The 18,766-nt window shown below is 36.7% G+C and overlaps 1 protein-coding gene across 2 annotated transcripts in view; it reads right to left on the reverse strand.

Annotated features, from left to right (window-relative positions):
- Positions 1 to 18,766, reverse strand: part of LOC121427206 (elongation factor 1-alpha-like) — a 74,552-nt gene that overhangs the window by 41,475 nt on the left and 14,311 nt on the right. For both annotated transcript variants that reach the window (XM_041623482.1, XM_041623483.1), the window contains exon 4: positions 8,068 to 8,367. In XM_041623482.1, the coding sequence (XP_041479416.1) occupies positions 8,068 to 8,367 (300 nt within the window). The remainder of the gene's footprint in view (positions 1 to 8,067; positions 8,368 to 18,766) is intronic.

An 18,766-nucleotide genomic window follows, 5' to 3' on the forward strand; every position in this document is an offset into this window, starting at 1 on the left:
GTAACCCCACACAAAAACATTCCGTGTTCACTCAAGCATGAACGAAACTATTTTTTTTATGGCATTTGAAAGATAAGACTTCAGAGCATATTAACACTAAAATATAGACATCATAATTTGAAACAAAATTTTATAGACTTTTCAAATCTGTCCCGTTTTTTTTTTTTTGATACGCACTGTAGTTTTGTAATGTTGCCTCTACGTATTGAAATTAATAAAGTTACAGGGGCTTGCCTCCCGTACAAGCTTTGCTTTTCTTGGCAAGCCCCTCTGTTCTGTTTTATTTTGGTCAAAGTTACTGTAGTTCGCATTAGATCTCATTGTTTATACCTTATTCTTATGCATTATTCCGATTGATATTGTACTTTAATTTTGACTATATATTGTTACTTTGATTTTGTTGTGCTTTGTGAACGGAAAATGAATAAATCTGAATCTAAACTTTATCATGTGGATCTCAGCAATGTGTTCATGGGAGTCGGGAGAATAGGGGATGAGATAAGACTTAAGTGGGAGAAGTAGGTTGATGGAATAAGGGTCAATAGAACATTTACCCCCCCCCCCCTCTCTCTCTCTTTCTCCTGCCCTTCCCTCCTGTTGAAAATGGTTGAGAGACTGATTGTTATTGTCATGTACGCGTGAAGTCCAGAGCAGAATGTTGATTCAGTGATAAATTTCATTAAATTGGGGCATCAACTTTTTTCTTGACCCGCGGGAGACAAAGCATGGGGGGCACTGCATTGTTTGTGAAGAATGACGTGCCCCCCAATGCTTTGTCTCCTCGGGGTCACGGTCGATCCGCCACTGCATTCAATAAATCAACTCATTCAACACATGTTAAATGTGCAATGTGATCAATCAAACATTCAGTTTTTTTTCTTCAATAAATTACTTCATAAATCATCATAACCCGTCAATTTCTTGGAAATTATTCAATGAAGAAAAAATTGCCATCAGCCACCGGTCACTTGGCAGTTACGTTTTGAATAGGCTACAATCCAGGAAGTGAGTCAGAGAAAGAAAGAGAGGGGGCCGGGGAAATGGAGGTGGCGAGGGTAAACATAATTATGACTTTTAATTTGTAAAAGGATAAAAAGAAGAGGAATGCCCTTTTGACCAAGTCCTACCATATCTCGCCCTCTTGCTTGTAACAGGTACCATAACATTAATACTCTGATTATCACCAGGGACGTGAGAAGGAGAATATGCTACACTAAAATTACAATTCCTGTTCACTCATGCATCAAATTTCAGTTGAGTAACTCATGAAACTTGCATGAGAAACCAAAACTTATCTCACTCATTTATGTAGCATAACACCCTTAGCTTTTTAATCAATAGTTTTAATTATTCCTTTATACAAGGTAAATTGTCATTGGATCAGAGGAGAGGAATTATTCACCTCATTCCTAAAAAGGACCAAAATTCTTCGCTTTTAAAAGGTCGAGGCCCATCTCTATTTTATACACCGACTATAAACTTCTTGCAAAATGTTTAGCTTTGAGATTGCGAAAGGTGTTAGGTAGTATATTATCAATAATGACCAGACAGGATTTTAACATGGTCGGTATATTGGTGAAAACATTCGCTTAGCCTTATGAATTTCCAGATGTTAATGGCCGACATAGAAAATGCATTTGATTAATTAGAATGATCCTTTTTACTTCAAGCTTTGAAATATTTTAATTTTGTTGAAGATTTTATAATATGGATTAGAGTTATGTACAATGATATATATTCTTTTATTTTGAATAATGGACATGCTTCAGAATTTTTTCAAATTTCATGTGGAGTAAGGCAGGGCTGCCCTTTAAGTCCTCTTCTTTATATCATTTGTAATGAAATTATGTGTTTATGGATAAGGGGAAACAGTGATATTAAAGGTATAACAGTGAATGGAATAGAAATTAAGGTTATCTCTTATGCAGATGACAAAGCATTTAATATAAATGACGTCATGTCTCTTAAAATTTTGGATGAATTTAAGGTTTTTCATGGCTTTGCATTAATAGAAATAAATCTGAAATTGTGGCACTTGGTTATTATAAAGCACATCCTCCAGACATATCCTTTTCCGGATTAAGATTTTCTTATGGCCCATTTAGATTATTGGCAGTATATTTTTCGCCTGACTTATTTGAATTGAATTTTATTCCAAAGCGTAAGAAAATAAAGAATGTTTTAAGAGTATATGGAAAATGAGAAATTTATCCCCAATAGGGAAGATAACTATTTTGAAGTCACTCGGCCTTTCTCAAATCATATTTCTATTGTCTGTATTACCAAAACCTCCAGAAGATTTTTTTAATGTACTCTTTATTTGGAATGAAAAACCGGATAAAATCAGTCGTCTTACAATTATTGGAGACTATAGCCAAGGTGGATTAAAAATTTTACATTTACCTTCTGTAATTTCTGGCTTGAGAATTGCGTGGGTTAAACGTTATATGTGCACAGAAAATAAAGGAGAATGGAAATGTTTTTCGAACACAACTTGGTCACCTTTGGAGGAGAAGTGTTATGGACATATAATGTGAAATACGATGATCCCAAAATATTACAAATAAAAAATCAATTCATTCGAGAAATTTTAATTACTTGGAGTAATTCTCTCCTAATTTATCTGATTTGAATATAAAGAATCAAGTATTATGGAATAACTCATTGATCAAAGTAAATGGGAAAGTTATATATAAACAACTTTGGCTTAAAAATGGGATCATCAGTACTAAACATTTAATGGATGAAGAAAACAATTTTCTCTCACATACAACTTTTTTACAAAAATACAAAATTAATTGTAATTTTCTTGAATATTATTCATTGACTTTTGCAATACCGAATGAATGGAAACATTTTAGTCAACATCTTGTTGAGAGTAGAGCAACTCAAGAAGATTTGTTGTATAATTTAAATAATGTTTTTAAGGTATGCAAGTTTATCCATAAAATTTCTGTTGATAAAATCTTTAAGTCCCGTACTTCGCAATCAAAATGGGCATCCATTTTAAATGAACCGCTTAATAATTGGAACAGATTGTTTATGATTCCCTTTAAATGCTGTCTTTCAACAAAACTCCGCTACTTTCAATATAATTTTTTCAATCGGATAATAGGGGTGAACAAACATCTTTACAATATTGGCTTGTCTGATTCTAATTTATGTACATCTTGTTCTTCCTCTATTGAAAGTATTTCACATCTGTTTTGGGACTGCCCTGTAAATCAACAATTTATTCAAAACTTTCAAACCTCTTATTTGAACAATGACGTGTATTTGAATAATAATTTATTTTTGTTTGGTTGCCCTGACGCCCAATACTCTTTTGTAAACCGTTATATTCTTTACGCTAAATATTTTATTTTTTCAGCACGTTGTAAGGGTGATCGGTTGTATTTAGCTCTTTTAAGATTGAAACGCTATCATGGCTATTGTGAAATTGAAAGGGTTCTCAGTCAAAACATCATAATTTTGTTTTATCATTAGATAATAGTACGCATGTGTAGTTGTTGCAAACATGTTCGCTTCATGATTTTTTTTTGTAAATTGAATTACTTTCGTGTTTGATTTTGAATAAAATCTTTCTATGAAAGAAAAAAAAGTTCAAAAGGACTAACCTCTCAAAAACTGCAAGGAAAATCCCTGCCCAACCTAGCCGCCAAGCTTCATAAACTCATCCTCCAATTAGCCGCCTAAGAATAATGCGGATAATTCAATAAAAATTTCGTTCACAAACTCCGAAAATAATCCGCACTATTATTACGGTTACACTTCGTAATTCTGAAGCTTCGTAATTCCGAAGGTTCTTTATTCCGAAGGTTCGTAATTCCGAAACACGTAAATTGCCTATACCTCGATGTTCGTTAATCCGAAAACGAAAAAGGGTTCGTTAATCCGAACATTTGTGGCGTTATTCCGACGGTTCGTTATTCCGAAGGTTCGATAATCCGAAAACGAAATAAGGTTCGTTGTTCCGAAGGTTCGTTAATCCGAAAACGAAATAAGGTTCGTTGTTCCGAAGGTTCGTTAATCCGAAAACGAAATAAGGTTCGTTAATCCGAAAACGAAATAAGGTTCGTTTTTCCAAAGGTTCGTTGATCCGAAAACGAAATAAGGTTCGTTAATCCGAAAACGAAATAAGGTTCGTTTTTCCGAAGGTTCGTTGATCCGAAAACGAAATAAGGTTCGTTAATCCGAAAACAAAATAAGGTTCGTTAATCCGAAAACAAAATAAGGTTCGTTAATCCGAAAAATGAAAACCGGGAAAGCAGAGGCAAGGGGATGGGGCGGGGGACACTGTTGCCGTTCAATTGTTATGAGGATGGGAAGGCAGGGGCGGCCGAACGAATTTTCGTTTGGGGGGTAAAGCCAAAAAATGAAACTCATACGTCAAAATGGACACTTTGGTGATATTTTCCCCTTAAGATTATCATCTGCTTGAAGTCACTGTGTGTTTGGTAGTGATTAAGTAGAGAAAAACCTTTTTTGAAGTGATTTCTTATAATGGCAAAACATATATTTAGGCTTTATTTTTCGGGAGAGAGTGTAATGAGCGAGCGGCTTGGTAAAACAAATTCAAAGGTGAAGTTTTAAAACGTTTTTGGCGTCAATTATTCTTAAAATGGCATAATTGCGAGGTGTTGCGAGCGTGAATCATAAGCTAAAACTTTAGGGTATTTCAATAAAAAATGAAAATAAGTTTTTAAAAATCCGAGCAGATTTCTGCTGTCATTAAAAAGATGTGCATCTAACTAAAAAATTTACACGAGCGCAAAACGCAGCTTAAACATACTGACCAGAAAAGGAACCTGTTAAAGAAAGCATTTAGTGACCTCTTTAGGATGCATATTTCACCAACCGAATGAGAATGCGAAGCGCAAGCTGAAAATTTGCAATATTCCAGCCTGAAAACTTAACTTGTCTACTTTAAAAAGAGTATTTTATTTCGAAAAACACGAAAAACGGCATATTTATTTTTGGAAAAGGAACTTTCCCATTTTGGAAAATATTCATTTCCCTGTTTTTTATTTCATTTTGGGGGTGCAAGTGCCCCCTGCCTCCCTCCCGGCGGATCCAACTTTCGTCAAATGTGGGGGGGACAATATTTTTTTCAGCCACATTTTCCTCGATCGGCAGCTTAAAGTTGATTTTTGTTTGTTTCTTTGAAAGGGTAGTCCTAAAAGTCAATAATTAGCTTTATACTTATAAAATAAAGTAAATATGTAATAGCATGATAAACCCTTTTTAAATAATGCGAGCGTGAGCTATAAATTTTTTTAATATGATGGGCAATATGTTTGTGATCTTCAAAACGATATGCCTATGTAACGAACTTTAGATAATAACTGCGAGCAAGATCGCAAACAGAATAAGCTCCGACCTGATCTAAAGGGGAAATTTAAAGAACTTTTTGCAGTTAGCCATGAAGAAGATGCGTGTTTCAACCAGTGGCGGCGGAATATATTTTCCTTGGGGGGGGCGGGGCAAAGCCAAAAAAAGGGGCCATTAGCGGCAATTTGGTGCAAACGTTTATTTTCACCATGAGATTATCATCTGTGTAAAGAGGTTGTGTGTTTTGTAGTAATTGAATTGAGCAAAAAAAATTAAGTGATCACTGATTGATAAATTATATATTTACGTTTCATTTCTGCGAGCGTAGCGAGCAAGCGGTTTGGGGGGGGGAAGAAATCAAATCTGAAGACGTAAAATTCGCTTTTTTGGTCAATTACTGTTAAAAGGGCATCCTTGTGAGATGTTGCTAGTGAATCACGTGCTCAAACTTTTGAAAATTTCATGTAGGCCTAGAATGATATAGATATTATTTACCCAGGGAAGCCACTTCAGTTCTGCAAACTGTTCTCCCAGCTATTATTTTTTTTACAAGAATGCTTAGAATGTCCAGTTTTCAGGTTGGAAATCGGAAAATTTTGGCTCACGTTTCTCGCTCGCATCAAGTATTGTTTATTGAGGAACTCATTCTATTCCTGGTTACAAAAAATATAAAATGTCCAGTTTTCAGGTGAAATATCACAAATTTTAAGCTTGCGGTTCGCGCTCTTGAGTCACTAAATGCAGTCCTTAAAACAGGTCAGTATATAAACAAATTACAACTCGCCCTCGAGTTAATAATTTCTTTAGAAAGATACACATCTTTCTCACGATTAAAAAAACTGCTCAGAATGTTTAAGTTCACGTCTTGTTACATGGAATGTCTACTAGTTTGAGCTTGTGATTCGCGCTTTCAACATCTCACAAGGATCATTATTATAGTATTATTTTTATTACCAGCAGAAGCTGTTTTTAAAAATGACACCCCCTCCAATACAAATCCTATTATCTAGAGGTTACTCGCACGCGACCAACACACTTGATCCCCTGCATCTTTAAACCATTTGCTTAGACAGCAATTGCTCAGATAAATCGAAATCAGCCTATGCTTGATCAGGGCGCCTATTCTTAATGAAATACATGCTTTTGGCCACAACACATGCATGTATCATCGATCGTCATTGCATAATATCGTGTAATCTTGTAATGACAACACCGTTTTTGTTACCAAAATGAATAATTTTTCATTTTCGGAAATAAGAACCTTATTTGATTTTCGGATTAACGAACCTTATTTCGTTTTCGGATTAACGAACCTTATTTCGTTTTCGGATTGACGAACCTTCGGAATTACGAACCTCATTTTGTTTTCGGATTAACGAACCTTCGGAATTACGAACCTTATTTCGTTTTCGGATTAACGAACCTTCGGAATTACGAACCTTATTTCGTTTTCGGATTGACGAACCTTCGGAATTACGGACCTTATTTCGTTTTCGGATTGACGAACCTTCGGAATTACGAACCTTCGGAACTACGAACCTTCGGAAATACGAACCTTCGGAATAACCGAACCTTCGGAATTACGAAGCTTCGGAATTACGAATGTATGCGATTATGGTGAGCGCCCGTCCTGAAAAAGGCGGATAATCGTCATGACAACTGGACACGCCCCCTCCGATGCGGTGGTGTTGGAAAAGGGTGACCTTGTGACGGCAATTATCCGCATTATTTGGAAATGCGTTCATAAAGGTCCCGATGCTGCTATTATGCGGATAATAGCAGCATCAAAATAATGCGGATAACTCTGGGGTGTCTGGAAAACGAAGACCGAAGACCGGGGACACATAAAACACTCGTGTGAAAGCGTTAGTAGTTCACGCACGTACAAAGCAGTGCAAGTGTGTACAAAACACGTGTGCGGGTTAGAATGGACTTTGGACCTTGCCCCCTACACATGTTCTCCCATTGACAATGCGTGGGTCCCCGGTCTTCGATCTTTGTTTTCCAAACCCGATAACTCTGGTCCTCCTCCGATTTTACGACCAAATTATGCTGCTATTAGCCGCATAATTGGGTTTATGAAAAGGGCTATTAGTCTCTCAGGAGGGGAGAAGGGGGGGGGTAGAGATAGAGGGAGGGGTTGCTAAATGTTCTGTTGACCTTTATCCCATCAACATACTTCACCAACTTAAGTCATATTTTATCCCCTACTCTCCTTACTCATGAACACATTGCTGAGATCCCATGATAAAGTCAAAATGCTGCACTAAAAATTGCAATTCATGATCACTCATGCATTAAATTTCAATTGAATAACTCGTGAAATTTTCTCAAACAACAAACTGATCACAATTGATCATTGATTTATCACTAAACCCTCACCTTTGCAAGTTCCAAGCAAACAAACCTGAAAGAAATTGAAAGGCTAATTCCGGCCCAGTCTAATTTTACCCCTTGATTCAGTGGGCATGCAACTTAAAATGCCAAATCAAAATACCGAATCAAAATTACAAATACAGATTTCAAATTAAAAATCCAAATTATTCTCTGGGGGGGCTTGGTCGTTCTCTTTTGCTCACCCCCCCCCCCCTTTAGGATCACATGCAAAATTTCCAAATTAAAAATTTAAATTATTGTCTGGGTTAATCGTTCCGATATTTTTCTCACCCCCCCCCCCCCCCCCCCCCCCCCCTTGAGGATCACAGGTGAGATGGGAGATGTTACTGGCTGACTTACATTTGGCGACTTCTCAATCATGTTATCACCATGCCATCCAGATATCGGCACGAAGGCGACCCCCTTTGGGTTGTAGCCAACTTTCTTGATGAAATTAGAGACTTCTTTCACGATTTCATTGAAACGGCTTTCGCTGTACTTCACTTCACTAGTGGTGTCCATCTTGTTAACAGCGACGATGAGCTGTTTCACACCTAAGGTATAACAGAGCAGGGCATGCTCACGTGTCTGCCCGTCTTTGGATATACCGGCTTCAAACTCGCCTGTACCAGCAGCCACCACCAAAACGGCACAATCAGCCTGTAATAGATGATTATAATAATTCAATTTAATTAATAATAGTAATAATAATAACAACTAATAATTAGGCCCGTATCAGACATCTGAGCTGGTATTCTTCAAAACCATATGGCCCTATAAATTTTCTGAATATCGGGAAGGGATAGGTATTTTTTTAAACAAGTGCACACCTAGTTACAGATAATGCGTATAGCATGTCCATTTATTTGAATTCTGGATAAAAGAGCATAGATGTCGAGGCCGGGGATCGAACCCAAGACTTACCATGTGTAGCCAGGCGCCTTAAACCACTCGACCACGGCACCTCCACCCACTCGACCACGGCATCTCCTCTTATTTTTTGCTCGGTCTCTATGGGCGTATTGACTTTGCAGGCAGAGACAATGCAAAATATTATACAGATATTGACTAATGTGGTGTGTAATATAAACATTCTTTGGACCGCCGGACTTATATTTTCCCGAGGGGTTATATTTTCCTGAAGCGCGCAGCGCTGAGGGAAAATATGATCACGAGGGAAAATATTAATCTTTAAGGCGTTCCAAAGAATTTTTTTACACATCCCATCAGTCAATATCTGTTATATCAGATAGCCTTTAATGATGTAGATAAAAATGGCCTAACGATGCGTGCAGCCTGTTGTTTACGATAGTCACAGTGATCATGGTGATTGATGGAACTGGTATAGATCTAGATGTAACTTTAGTCTACTACTACTCTAATGCAGTGAATGGCCCTTTTCTAATCAAATCAAGTTTGTTTTAGGCCTAGCCCGAGATCTAAGTGAGATTCCAGTTCAGATACTTTAGTCTCACATATTTTATTTCCGTTTAGTTGGTAACATCTAATCCACAAGAGGGCGCCATACACGTAGAAAAATATATTCACGGACCGGTTGGTCAATATATTCATCGAAGGTCTCACAGGCCTAATTCATTCCCCATAGACTCATGTGTTAAATTGGCACTTTAAAAAATTCATAAAAAATAAGGATGAAATTCGGGGGTCGAATGTTTACTACCAGTGGATAGGATTTATATCTGGCAATCCATATCTGACCAGAAAAGGGTCCCTCGACCGGCTCATTTCAAAAATAAATTGGCGTGTTTGAAGACACCGTCGGGGGGAGCAGATTCATCAACTCAAACAGCAAAATGGCCCTAATCCTTCCGCCAGTCAAAATATAGTCCAAAATTGGTGATATTTCTTCCCAATTAGGGAAAAGGAAGTTCAGTAATTACCAAAAATAGAATCAGTGTTAGATGTACAATCATATGCATACACTTTGTCAATCAGCCATATCAAAATAAAAAAAATAGCAATGGGTTGGCTCGAATGAATATCTATGGCCTACCACTAGTAATTAGGCCCGTGAGACCTGTATTGTATGGCACATGAAGGTTTCTTTTTAATTTACCTTCCTGGCTTTTCTTCAACATCTGTACACTCACTTTATCACAAAGAAATGCATGAAATATACAGATGTGTTATGTAATGACCATTTCTAATGTTATTCCTAATGTGTAGTGCCCTATGGATTTACACACATCCTACATGCCTATATGTAGCTCAACAATGGATGCAATGTAGGGCCCAAATCCTATAATGCAAATTGTAGATATGAATAGTGTGCATATCTGGATTCAAGATCTGCCCACAATATAAATACCAGATTCACACGAGTTTAAGTAGATAACAATAAAAAGAAATGAGAATCAACATACAAGCATACTATAAATTCACATCTTCCTATGACAAGGGCCCAAGCCAGGGTGTAAGAGAAAGAGACAGGGGGTTAGATGGCTTGTATTCTAAATGGATGGGGGCTAGTCTGGCTAGAAGTCAGTAAAAGTTGAACAAGATAGCAGTATGTAGAACTCATTCAGCCCAGCCCCCCCCCCCCCCCACATACTAACTATGCTTTTTCTCTACCCCCCCCCCCCCCCCTCCCTCTTGAATCCACCACTCTTCAGCCAAATTCTAAAGTTTTCTCTTCTCATTCCCTTCCCCATGAACCAATTTCACAAGCGCAATTGATGCAAGGCCTATCTAATGTGTACTTTATCTCGTGATGGGTGCAATACACGATTTACAGCAGCGCTTGTCGGTATACAAAAACACACGACAACATGCTAGCAAGTCCCACGCACAGCCTACACAGCCTAGCCTAGGTACACAAACACAGAGTTAGTTACTAATAACAACTTGTTACCTGTAGTACCCCCTATGTAGCCTTGTATAGCCATGAAATTCAGTTTTTGGACCTCTTGATGATTGAAACATGTCTACTAGTAAAAACAATCTGCTACTGAAGAGTTGGGCAGGTATTTCATCCACTAAGGAATTCCCCATGTAATACTAGGCTATGCCAGGTTATATATAGGTCTCACAGGCCTAATTCATTCCCCATAGACTCATGTGTTAAATTGGCACTTTAAAAAATTCATAAAAAATAAGGATGAAATTCGGGGGTCGAATGTTTACTACCAGTGGATAGGATTTATATCTGGCAATCCATATCTGACCAGAAAAGGGTCCCTCGACCGGCTCATTTCAAAAATAAATTGGCGTGTTTGAAGACACCGTCGGGGGGAGCAGATTCATCAACTCAAACAGCAAAATGGCCCTAATCCTTCCGCCAGTCAAAATATAGTCCAAAATTGGTGATATTTCTTCCCAATTAGGGAAAAGGAAGTTCAGTAATTACCAAAAATAGAATCAGTGTTAGATGTACAATCATATGCATACACTTTGTCAATCAGCCATATCAAAATAAAAAAAATAGCAATGGGTTGGCTCGAATGAATATCTATGGCCTACCACTAGTAATTAGGCCCGTGAGACCCGAAGGTGGACCGGCTGGGAAAATACACGGATTTCGATCATATCACGTGACGCGCAATTGACCAATCGCGCTTGGCTATCTGTCTCGGCTATCTAATATACCTTATTATCACCCGTATCAGACATCTGAGCTGGTCATTTACAAAACCGTATTGCCCTACATTTTCTGAATATCGGGAAGGGTAGGTATATTGTTTGTATTTTCCTCGGTCTCAATGCGCGTATTTACTTTGCATGCAGAGACGAAGCAAAATATACCTTTGTATTTTCCCCTGGGGCCCGTTGCAGAAAGAGTTGCAATCAAACGCAACTCTAAAAATCACGCGCAACTTCATTTTCAACCAATCAACAGCGCGCATTTTTGACTTACGATTGATTTTTTGACTTGCGTTTAAACGCAACTCTTTCTGCAACGGGCCCCTGGTCTCACATCCGGGAATTTGTGGATGCGTATAAAGAGATATGCTTCATAAGGATCCGCCCACCAACAATATACGTCATAATAAAGACAACGCTGAATCCGAGCGCTTGCAAGTACGTCATAATGGTAAAGTGCAGAGCCTAGACCGATATTAACATGACACAATAGAACTCTATTCTTAAAAGAAATATCCCCATTATCGTGATTTTTGCTCTAGATATCTGATTTGGATGACAATAAAAATATTGACTGGCTCTTCTGTCGGGGAACATCAAATATATTGCCCTTAAATGACCCATATTGCCCTCGTCTAAAGACTCGGGCCAATATGATTCATTTGCTGGCAATATATTTGATGTTCCCTTCAAGGCCAGTCAAATATCATATAAGTATTTTCCCTGGTCTCACATCCGGGCATTTAAGGATGCGTAGAAGGAGATTCATGATGATCCGCGCAACAACAATGTACGTCATACATACTGTGTTTACACTTAATCGGCATTTGAATCGGCCATTTCATTGCGTGTAAACGTGAGTAACTTGCATATCGACTCGCGGTTCAGAACCGGCAATTTGCACCACCAATGTAGTAGGTTCTGAACCGCGAGCCGATGCAGAATCGGCTTTTTTACTACGTGTAAACAGAAAGCCGATTCTGCATCGGCAATTTGTGGGCATTTCATTTACTTTACCATTGTCATGATTGTGACGTAATTGTAAGCGTACTGATCCAGCATTGTCTTTATTATGACGTATATTGTTGGTGTGTGTATCTGAACCGCGAGCTGTAACAACGCGTAAACGCAAACCAAAAGCCGATTCTGCATCGGCTTTTGGTTCTGAACCAAATGCCGATTAATACCGTGTTTGCACGGCTCACGGTTCAGAAAAAAGTATGTTAACCTAAACAGAAGCATCAATGAAAATTACAAAGGAATCATGGAAAGGTGAAGAAAAGGGGAAGAGAAGAAAAAAAGGAGAAGAGAAAAGGGAGAAGGAGAGAAAAGAACAACGGAGAAGAAAACAGAAGAAGAAAAGAAGAAAAAAAAAATAATAACATAAATAATGATAATATGTAGAAGACGAAGAAATGATATAACGTTCTCAAAAACATCAATAATATACAAAATGAAATATCTATCGGTAATTCGAACAAAGCGGTGCATACAAGGTAACAGCAAATGTGAACATAAAAAGTAAAATGTCAAAGTAAATTCTTGTTTCTATAATGGACAATCTAGCACAAGAAAATTGATACATGATTTATCAATGTTAAGAGTTATAAAAATGACTGGAAAATTTATGAAAACTAAACATGCACTGAACATAATTATAAAGCATTAAAAACTTGGTTAGTATCTTATCTTATCTTATTTGATGTTCCCCTAAAGGCCAGTCATATAATATATCATCTAATTATGCATAATCAACATTAAATATATTTATGATATTATTACTATCATTACTATTATTGTTATTTTTCACGATGATACAACTTTTGAAGTATAACATAATCAGACATTTTAGATTAGAAAACCACAATTTTTGGCTCTCGCTTCGCGCTCGCATTAGTTATTGTTAGTAAGGTACTTCCCCTGTCTTTTTGGGTTTTAAAAATGCTTATAATGTCCAGTTTTCAGGTTTGAATATCAAAGCCTATAAGCTTGCACTTCGCACTCGCATTATTTGATTGGTATAATATAGTCTATTCATGAGTCACAAAATGTAGTCCTCAACTGGCTTACAGGTTCCTTTTCTGATCAATATATTGAAATTTTCATCTCGTGCTTCGCGCTTGCGTTGATTTTTTTATTAATACAAATCTGTTTCCATGATTGCAAAAACTACTCGGAATGCTTAATTCTAATTTCTTATTAAAATGTCCAAAAGTTTGAGCTTGCGATTTGCACTCGCAACATCTCGCATTGGTGTCAATTTAACAATAGGGACCTAATAAGGCACCATAATTAACCAAAAATCGAATTATACAACTTCAGATTTTATTTTTTTCCAAACAGCTCGCTCGCTACTCTCTCTCTGGCGAAAAATATGAAGCCTTACTATATATCGTGTCATAATCAGTAATCACTTCAAAGAGACTTTGCTCAACTTAATTACTTCAAAGCACACAAGGACTTCACGATAAGCTCAAGGTGAACATATCCGTTTGCACCAATACGCCGATTTTATTGTAAGTGCCTGTCTTTGTATTTTGTCCCAGTGTATTATCTGGCTCTTTAAACCATGCTTTAGACACCAAAATCATTTCTCCCTGACATAATTTGAAATACATGTAAACTATGTCCATTTGTAACAGCAGAATCGGCGGAAACCTCCCCCAAAGATAGGGGGACCAGGGGCTGGACAATTTGACAACAAAAAAGAAGGTTTTTCACCAAAAATGTAAGGTCACTTAGTCCAAGTCCAAAATACATATATTTTTTCGATTGTGAATGATATGTTTTTCTCCATCATAAACGGGCGGATCCAGCGTTCGCCAATAGGGGGGCCGAAAAATGTTAACTATACTATACAAGCACTTTAAATGCTAAATTAGCACTTAATTTTTTATTTTTACAGTGAGCATTTCATGCGAGCGCGAAGCGCGAGCAAAAAATGAGATTTAGACCTAAAAACGGGACACACTATTCATGTTTCGTAAATCACGAAAAAGATGACCTACATTAATAATGCGAGCGTGAAGCGCAAGAAGACAATTTCTTATATTCTGATGTACATGAAACTGGAAAATTCAAGCTCATTTCGAATAAAGAAGAAACTGCATATCTATTGTGTGCGCGTGTTTTTGAGATTTAGACGTAGAACCTGGGCAGTCTAAATACATTTCTTTTATCATGAAAATCAATGAGCGAGTTGATAAAGAATTATGGGGATCTGAAGAGGGTCAATTTAAGCACTATTCCAAGCATCGTAGGAAAATTGTGAAGTGGATATGGATCGTACTTCAGAAATAATGCGAGCGCGAAGCGCGAGCCGATTTTTTTTAATTAGTAAATATTTAGACCAAGCACCCAAGGAAATTGTAAGGACATTTTTATCATCATTATGAAAATGACTATTTTCCTTTATTCCTCTTCTTAAGCGCGGATTTTATTTTAATTAGTAAAATATTTAGACCAAGCACCCAAGGAAATTGTAAGGACATTTTATCATCATTATGAAAATGACTATTTTCCTATATTCCTCTTCTTAAGCGCGAGATGAAAGTTGTCGATATCGATATTCCATTCTGGAAAAAGGGACGATAAGAAATTCATTAAACTGTTAACTTATTCATCAATCTAATATCAATGAGAGCTCGAAATCTGTTGATATTGAGGCTTGATGCCATTGCGAGTATGCCTGTGGGGATCGGGCCGGCCGTAACGAGGCCGTGAATTAAACATGGCCATGATGGGTATATATCTCCTTTGTACTTTTCTTTCTGTTTTTCAGTGTTTTTCTCGAGTTAAAAGGATCTTTTTTTGCTAAAAAAAATCCGCGCCTGATAAAAGATTAAAAAAGTAGGGGGCACTTGATATTGTGTCCCCCCTACTTTTTTGGTTGGGGGACGCGTCCCCCCCCCCCTGTCCTCCTGAGATTTCCGCCCATGAACAGCAATCAATTTAGACTCAATTTTTAGAAGCCCTCTTCGATTTTTGGACATACTGGACCACTGACTGCCCTTTTAGCTTGTCCGTATGTATTATTTGACCCTTTAAACCTTTTTTAGATCCCAAAATCGTAATTCTTAGATGTATGTTTAACGATTAAACTTTTGGGTTTTAAGTGTCAGCAGCCGTTATTTTATTAAGACTTCGTTTGTGGAAGCCATCTTGGATTTTTGGACTTACAGGACCACTGACTGCCTTTTTAACTTGTTCTAATGTGTTTCGACCCCAGTCAGACGGCAGGTCCCAAGAAAGTGACTCCTTTCATCCAAGTGATATTCATGACTTGAGATGTTTTGCATATTTAATGAGCTTGATGCGGACCAAAACACTTCTTTTTATTCGGTCATTGCTGCTCTAATTGTGCATCGTATTTCATGAATTTGACATTGTAAAGAAGAAAAATTTTTCTTTAAGGTCATGTGTTTGAATTTATTCAAAGATTTTGTAATAAAGGTTAAAATTTTGATCTAAAATATGCTGCAAAATAATTATTTTCACCTGACAATAGCTGCTATTTTCACACTTTATTTTTGTTTGAGCCCAAATAATTTTTAAATCATGATAAAGCTGAATATGTATGCTATAAAATGATATAGGTTTCAAAATAAGAATGGGTTTAATCGGGTCAAGATCACACTTTTCATTTGCCAAGTACATAAAGCAGCTTGAAAACAAGAATACTGCACTCTGATTGGTCAAATAGACCACCCACCGACAAATTCCAACGGTTCCAGTGCCTGGGTTCATGGGAAGGTCATACTTCCCATGTGGTAATCTTCTCAAATACACCACGCCTGTTGTTCTGTGAACCTTATCCAGCCAATCAGAACTCTGGATTTCATGCAAATACAAAATTTCAGAAATCTCGTCTTGTACCTTGGTGGGAAAAGTGTGATATTGACCCGATTAAAAGGTGCCGCATATCAAGAGTGGCATTGTGAGAAAGTACAGAAGCTCAGTTTTATGATGATATAAATATCATTGAGGCTCAAATTAAAAAGTTTTGCACAATTTGCAAAAGAAAACAGAGGAATAAAATTCAGTTTTGAAGCACATTTTTAGGCCAGAAATTTAATTATTTAACAAAATATTGAATACAAAATAAATGACCATTATGAAAGACTATGATACTCTATCTGGTGGTGCAATAATATTTCATTTAACTTGAGGTTAAACAGGTAAATTATTAGAGAAATAAAATCTCACGAATCACGAGATTTTGCAAGGAGGAGGATTTAGCCACGAGATGATTTGGATGGATCTGGCCTTTTTGCTCATTAGTATAGGGACCTGCGGTCTGACTCACCCATTGAAACATTACATGGTTAGACAGCATTATATCCCAATGTAATAATTAACCGAAATTATTTGGATAAACCTACAACTGAAAAACTAATCAACTAATCCATGCATTTGTTCTCTGTCACATTGATTTCTGTAAAAGCCTAATTTTCGGTTTACCACAGCGACAAATACAGAAACTACAGACTATCCAAAACTCTGCTGCTAGATTAGTTACTCAAACTCGAAAATATAAATCAATCACCCCTGTACTACGAAACTTACATTGGCTTCTTGTTCATTCTCGTATTTCTTTCTAATTATTAGTTTTGCATATGAATGCTTCCATGAGATAGCTCTATCATGTTTAACTGAATTATTAAAAGTCATGTCCACCCTAAGGAAATGTTGACTTGAATAAATAGAGAAAAATTAAACCAGCATAGTGCTGAAAATTTCATCAAAATCGGATGTAAAATAAGAAAGTTTCCCTTATTTTTCATAAAACGGTGATATGCACAACTAGGTGAGTCAGTCGATGATGTCCATCACTCACTATATAATTTCTTTTGTTTTTTTCTTTTATTTCTTTTATTTTCTTTTTATTGTTTGAATTATACAATATTTCATTTTTTCATAGATTTGACAATAACGACCAACTTGACTGAACCATATTAGACAATGCTAATTCCACATGTTCGGGGTGGAATTAATCGTTGTATCACTGACTTGACAATGAGGATACATTTAGAATATTTCATATTTCCATATAATAAGATACGAAAGAAATAGTGAGTGTACGTCATCAGTCTTCTCATTTGCATACCAGCCAGGATGCATGTGCATATAACCGTTTTGTGAAATTAAGCGAAATTTTTAATGTCACAAGTTTCTTCTTTTTACACCCGATTTTGATGAAATTTTCAGTGTTATGCTCGTTGAATTTTTTTATTCAAATCAACTTTTTGTTGGTATTGTATTTGGAAAAAAAGGTCGGATTTTTCCTTAAGATTTACTTACAAGAGTTGGACGAAAAGGGTGTAATATGTTTGTCTTATCACAACATTGAAATGTACATCCCAGAACAAATAGTTCCATTTTGGTAAAGTTATTATATTGAATATGGACTGTTATTATAATAATAATAATAGCCAATTTTTATAAAGCGCTTTTCCCAGAGTGGCCCAAAGCGCGTTACAGCATATTATTACCCCGGTCATTGGATTCATTTCAATCAAGCATATATTAGAAATTAAAATTTATATTTAATTATGTTAATTGCTTGGGATAAAGTATACTTCTTTTTTTAAGTTATTTTACGAAATGGTGTTATAATTTAGTAAAGAGAAAGGATTTTGTGAAAGTGGTTATGTTACGCGGGAAGAAAATCCGCTTGGTCAGTAGAGATCGATTGGTCAAGCTACTCAGCGAGGAGAGCGATCAGTCGGAGAGTCCTGTATACATGCGCATGGTATAGATCCAGATAATTCATATCACAATCCTGTCGAGGTATGTTGATTGATATGTGCTATTTTATGTGCTAGTTGAATGATATCTGCTATAAGAGAAGAATATCTATGTTTTGGAATATATTATCTCTAAATCATGAACTATTATTAGAGCACTGAATCGTATTTTCTGTTAGGTCAAGGATACCTTCTACGTGGCATGTTACGTAACAGTCAATGTGTGTATATATGTATGTATCGGGTACCTATCGACTCAAGATGGTAGCACTCTTTCCTTTTTGTCTTGGAATTGCCAAATTGGAGGAATATGTTTATGTAAATTATTTACCTGGTGTATATAAATAGACGATAAGGAGAATTTATCAATGTGAATAATTCGTAAACCGGGAGATTTGGTAAATGGTAGCCTCAAGGTCAGGCAAGGTCAAATCGTTTCGTACTGATGTGATGGTTTAGATTAATTATCGGTTTAACTTTAATCGATTGATACTTTCGCCAGTTCGGTTATACATTTTAGATTTTAGAATGATACGTGATCAATATGCAGTGCGTCCCAAAAAAAATGTCCCTCTGACATAGGACTGAATTAATTCTAAAATGTGGTAGGATTCTCAAATAAATGTTCATGAGTAGAAAGCTCATTTCTTGTTCTAACTTCTATAAAAATTTCATTGGTCACGCTTCAGCGGTTTTGAATACACACTCTGTAA

Source organism: Lytechinus variegatus, chromosome 14, assembly GCF_018143015.1.
Source record: "Lytechinus variegatus isolate NC3 chromosome 14, Lvar_3.0, whole genome shotgun sequence".
Taxonomy (NCBI): Eukaryota; Metazoa; Echinodermata; class Echinoidea; order Temnopleuroida; family Toxopneustidae; genus Lytechinus; species Lytechinus variegatus.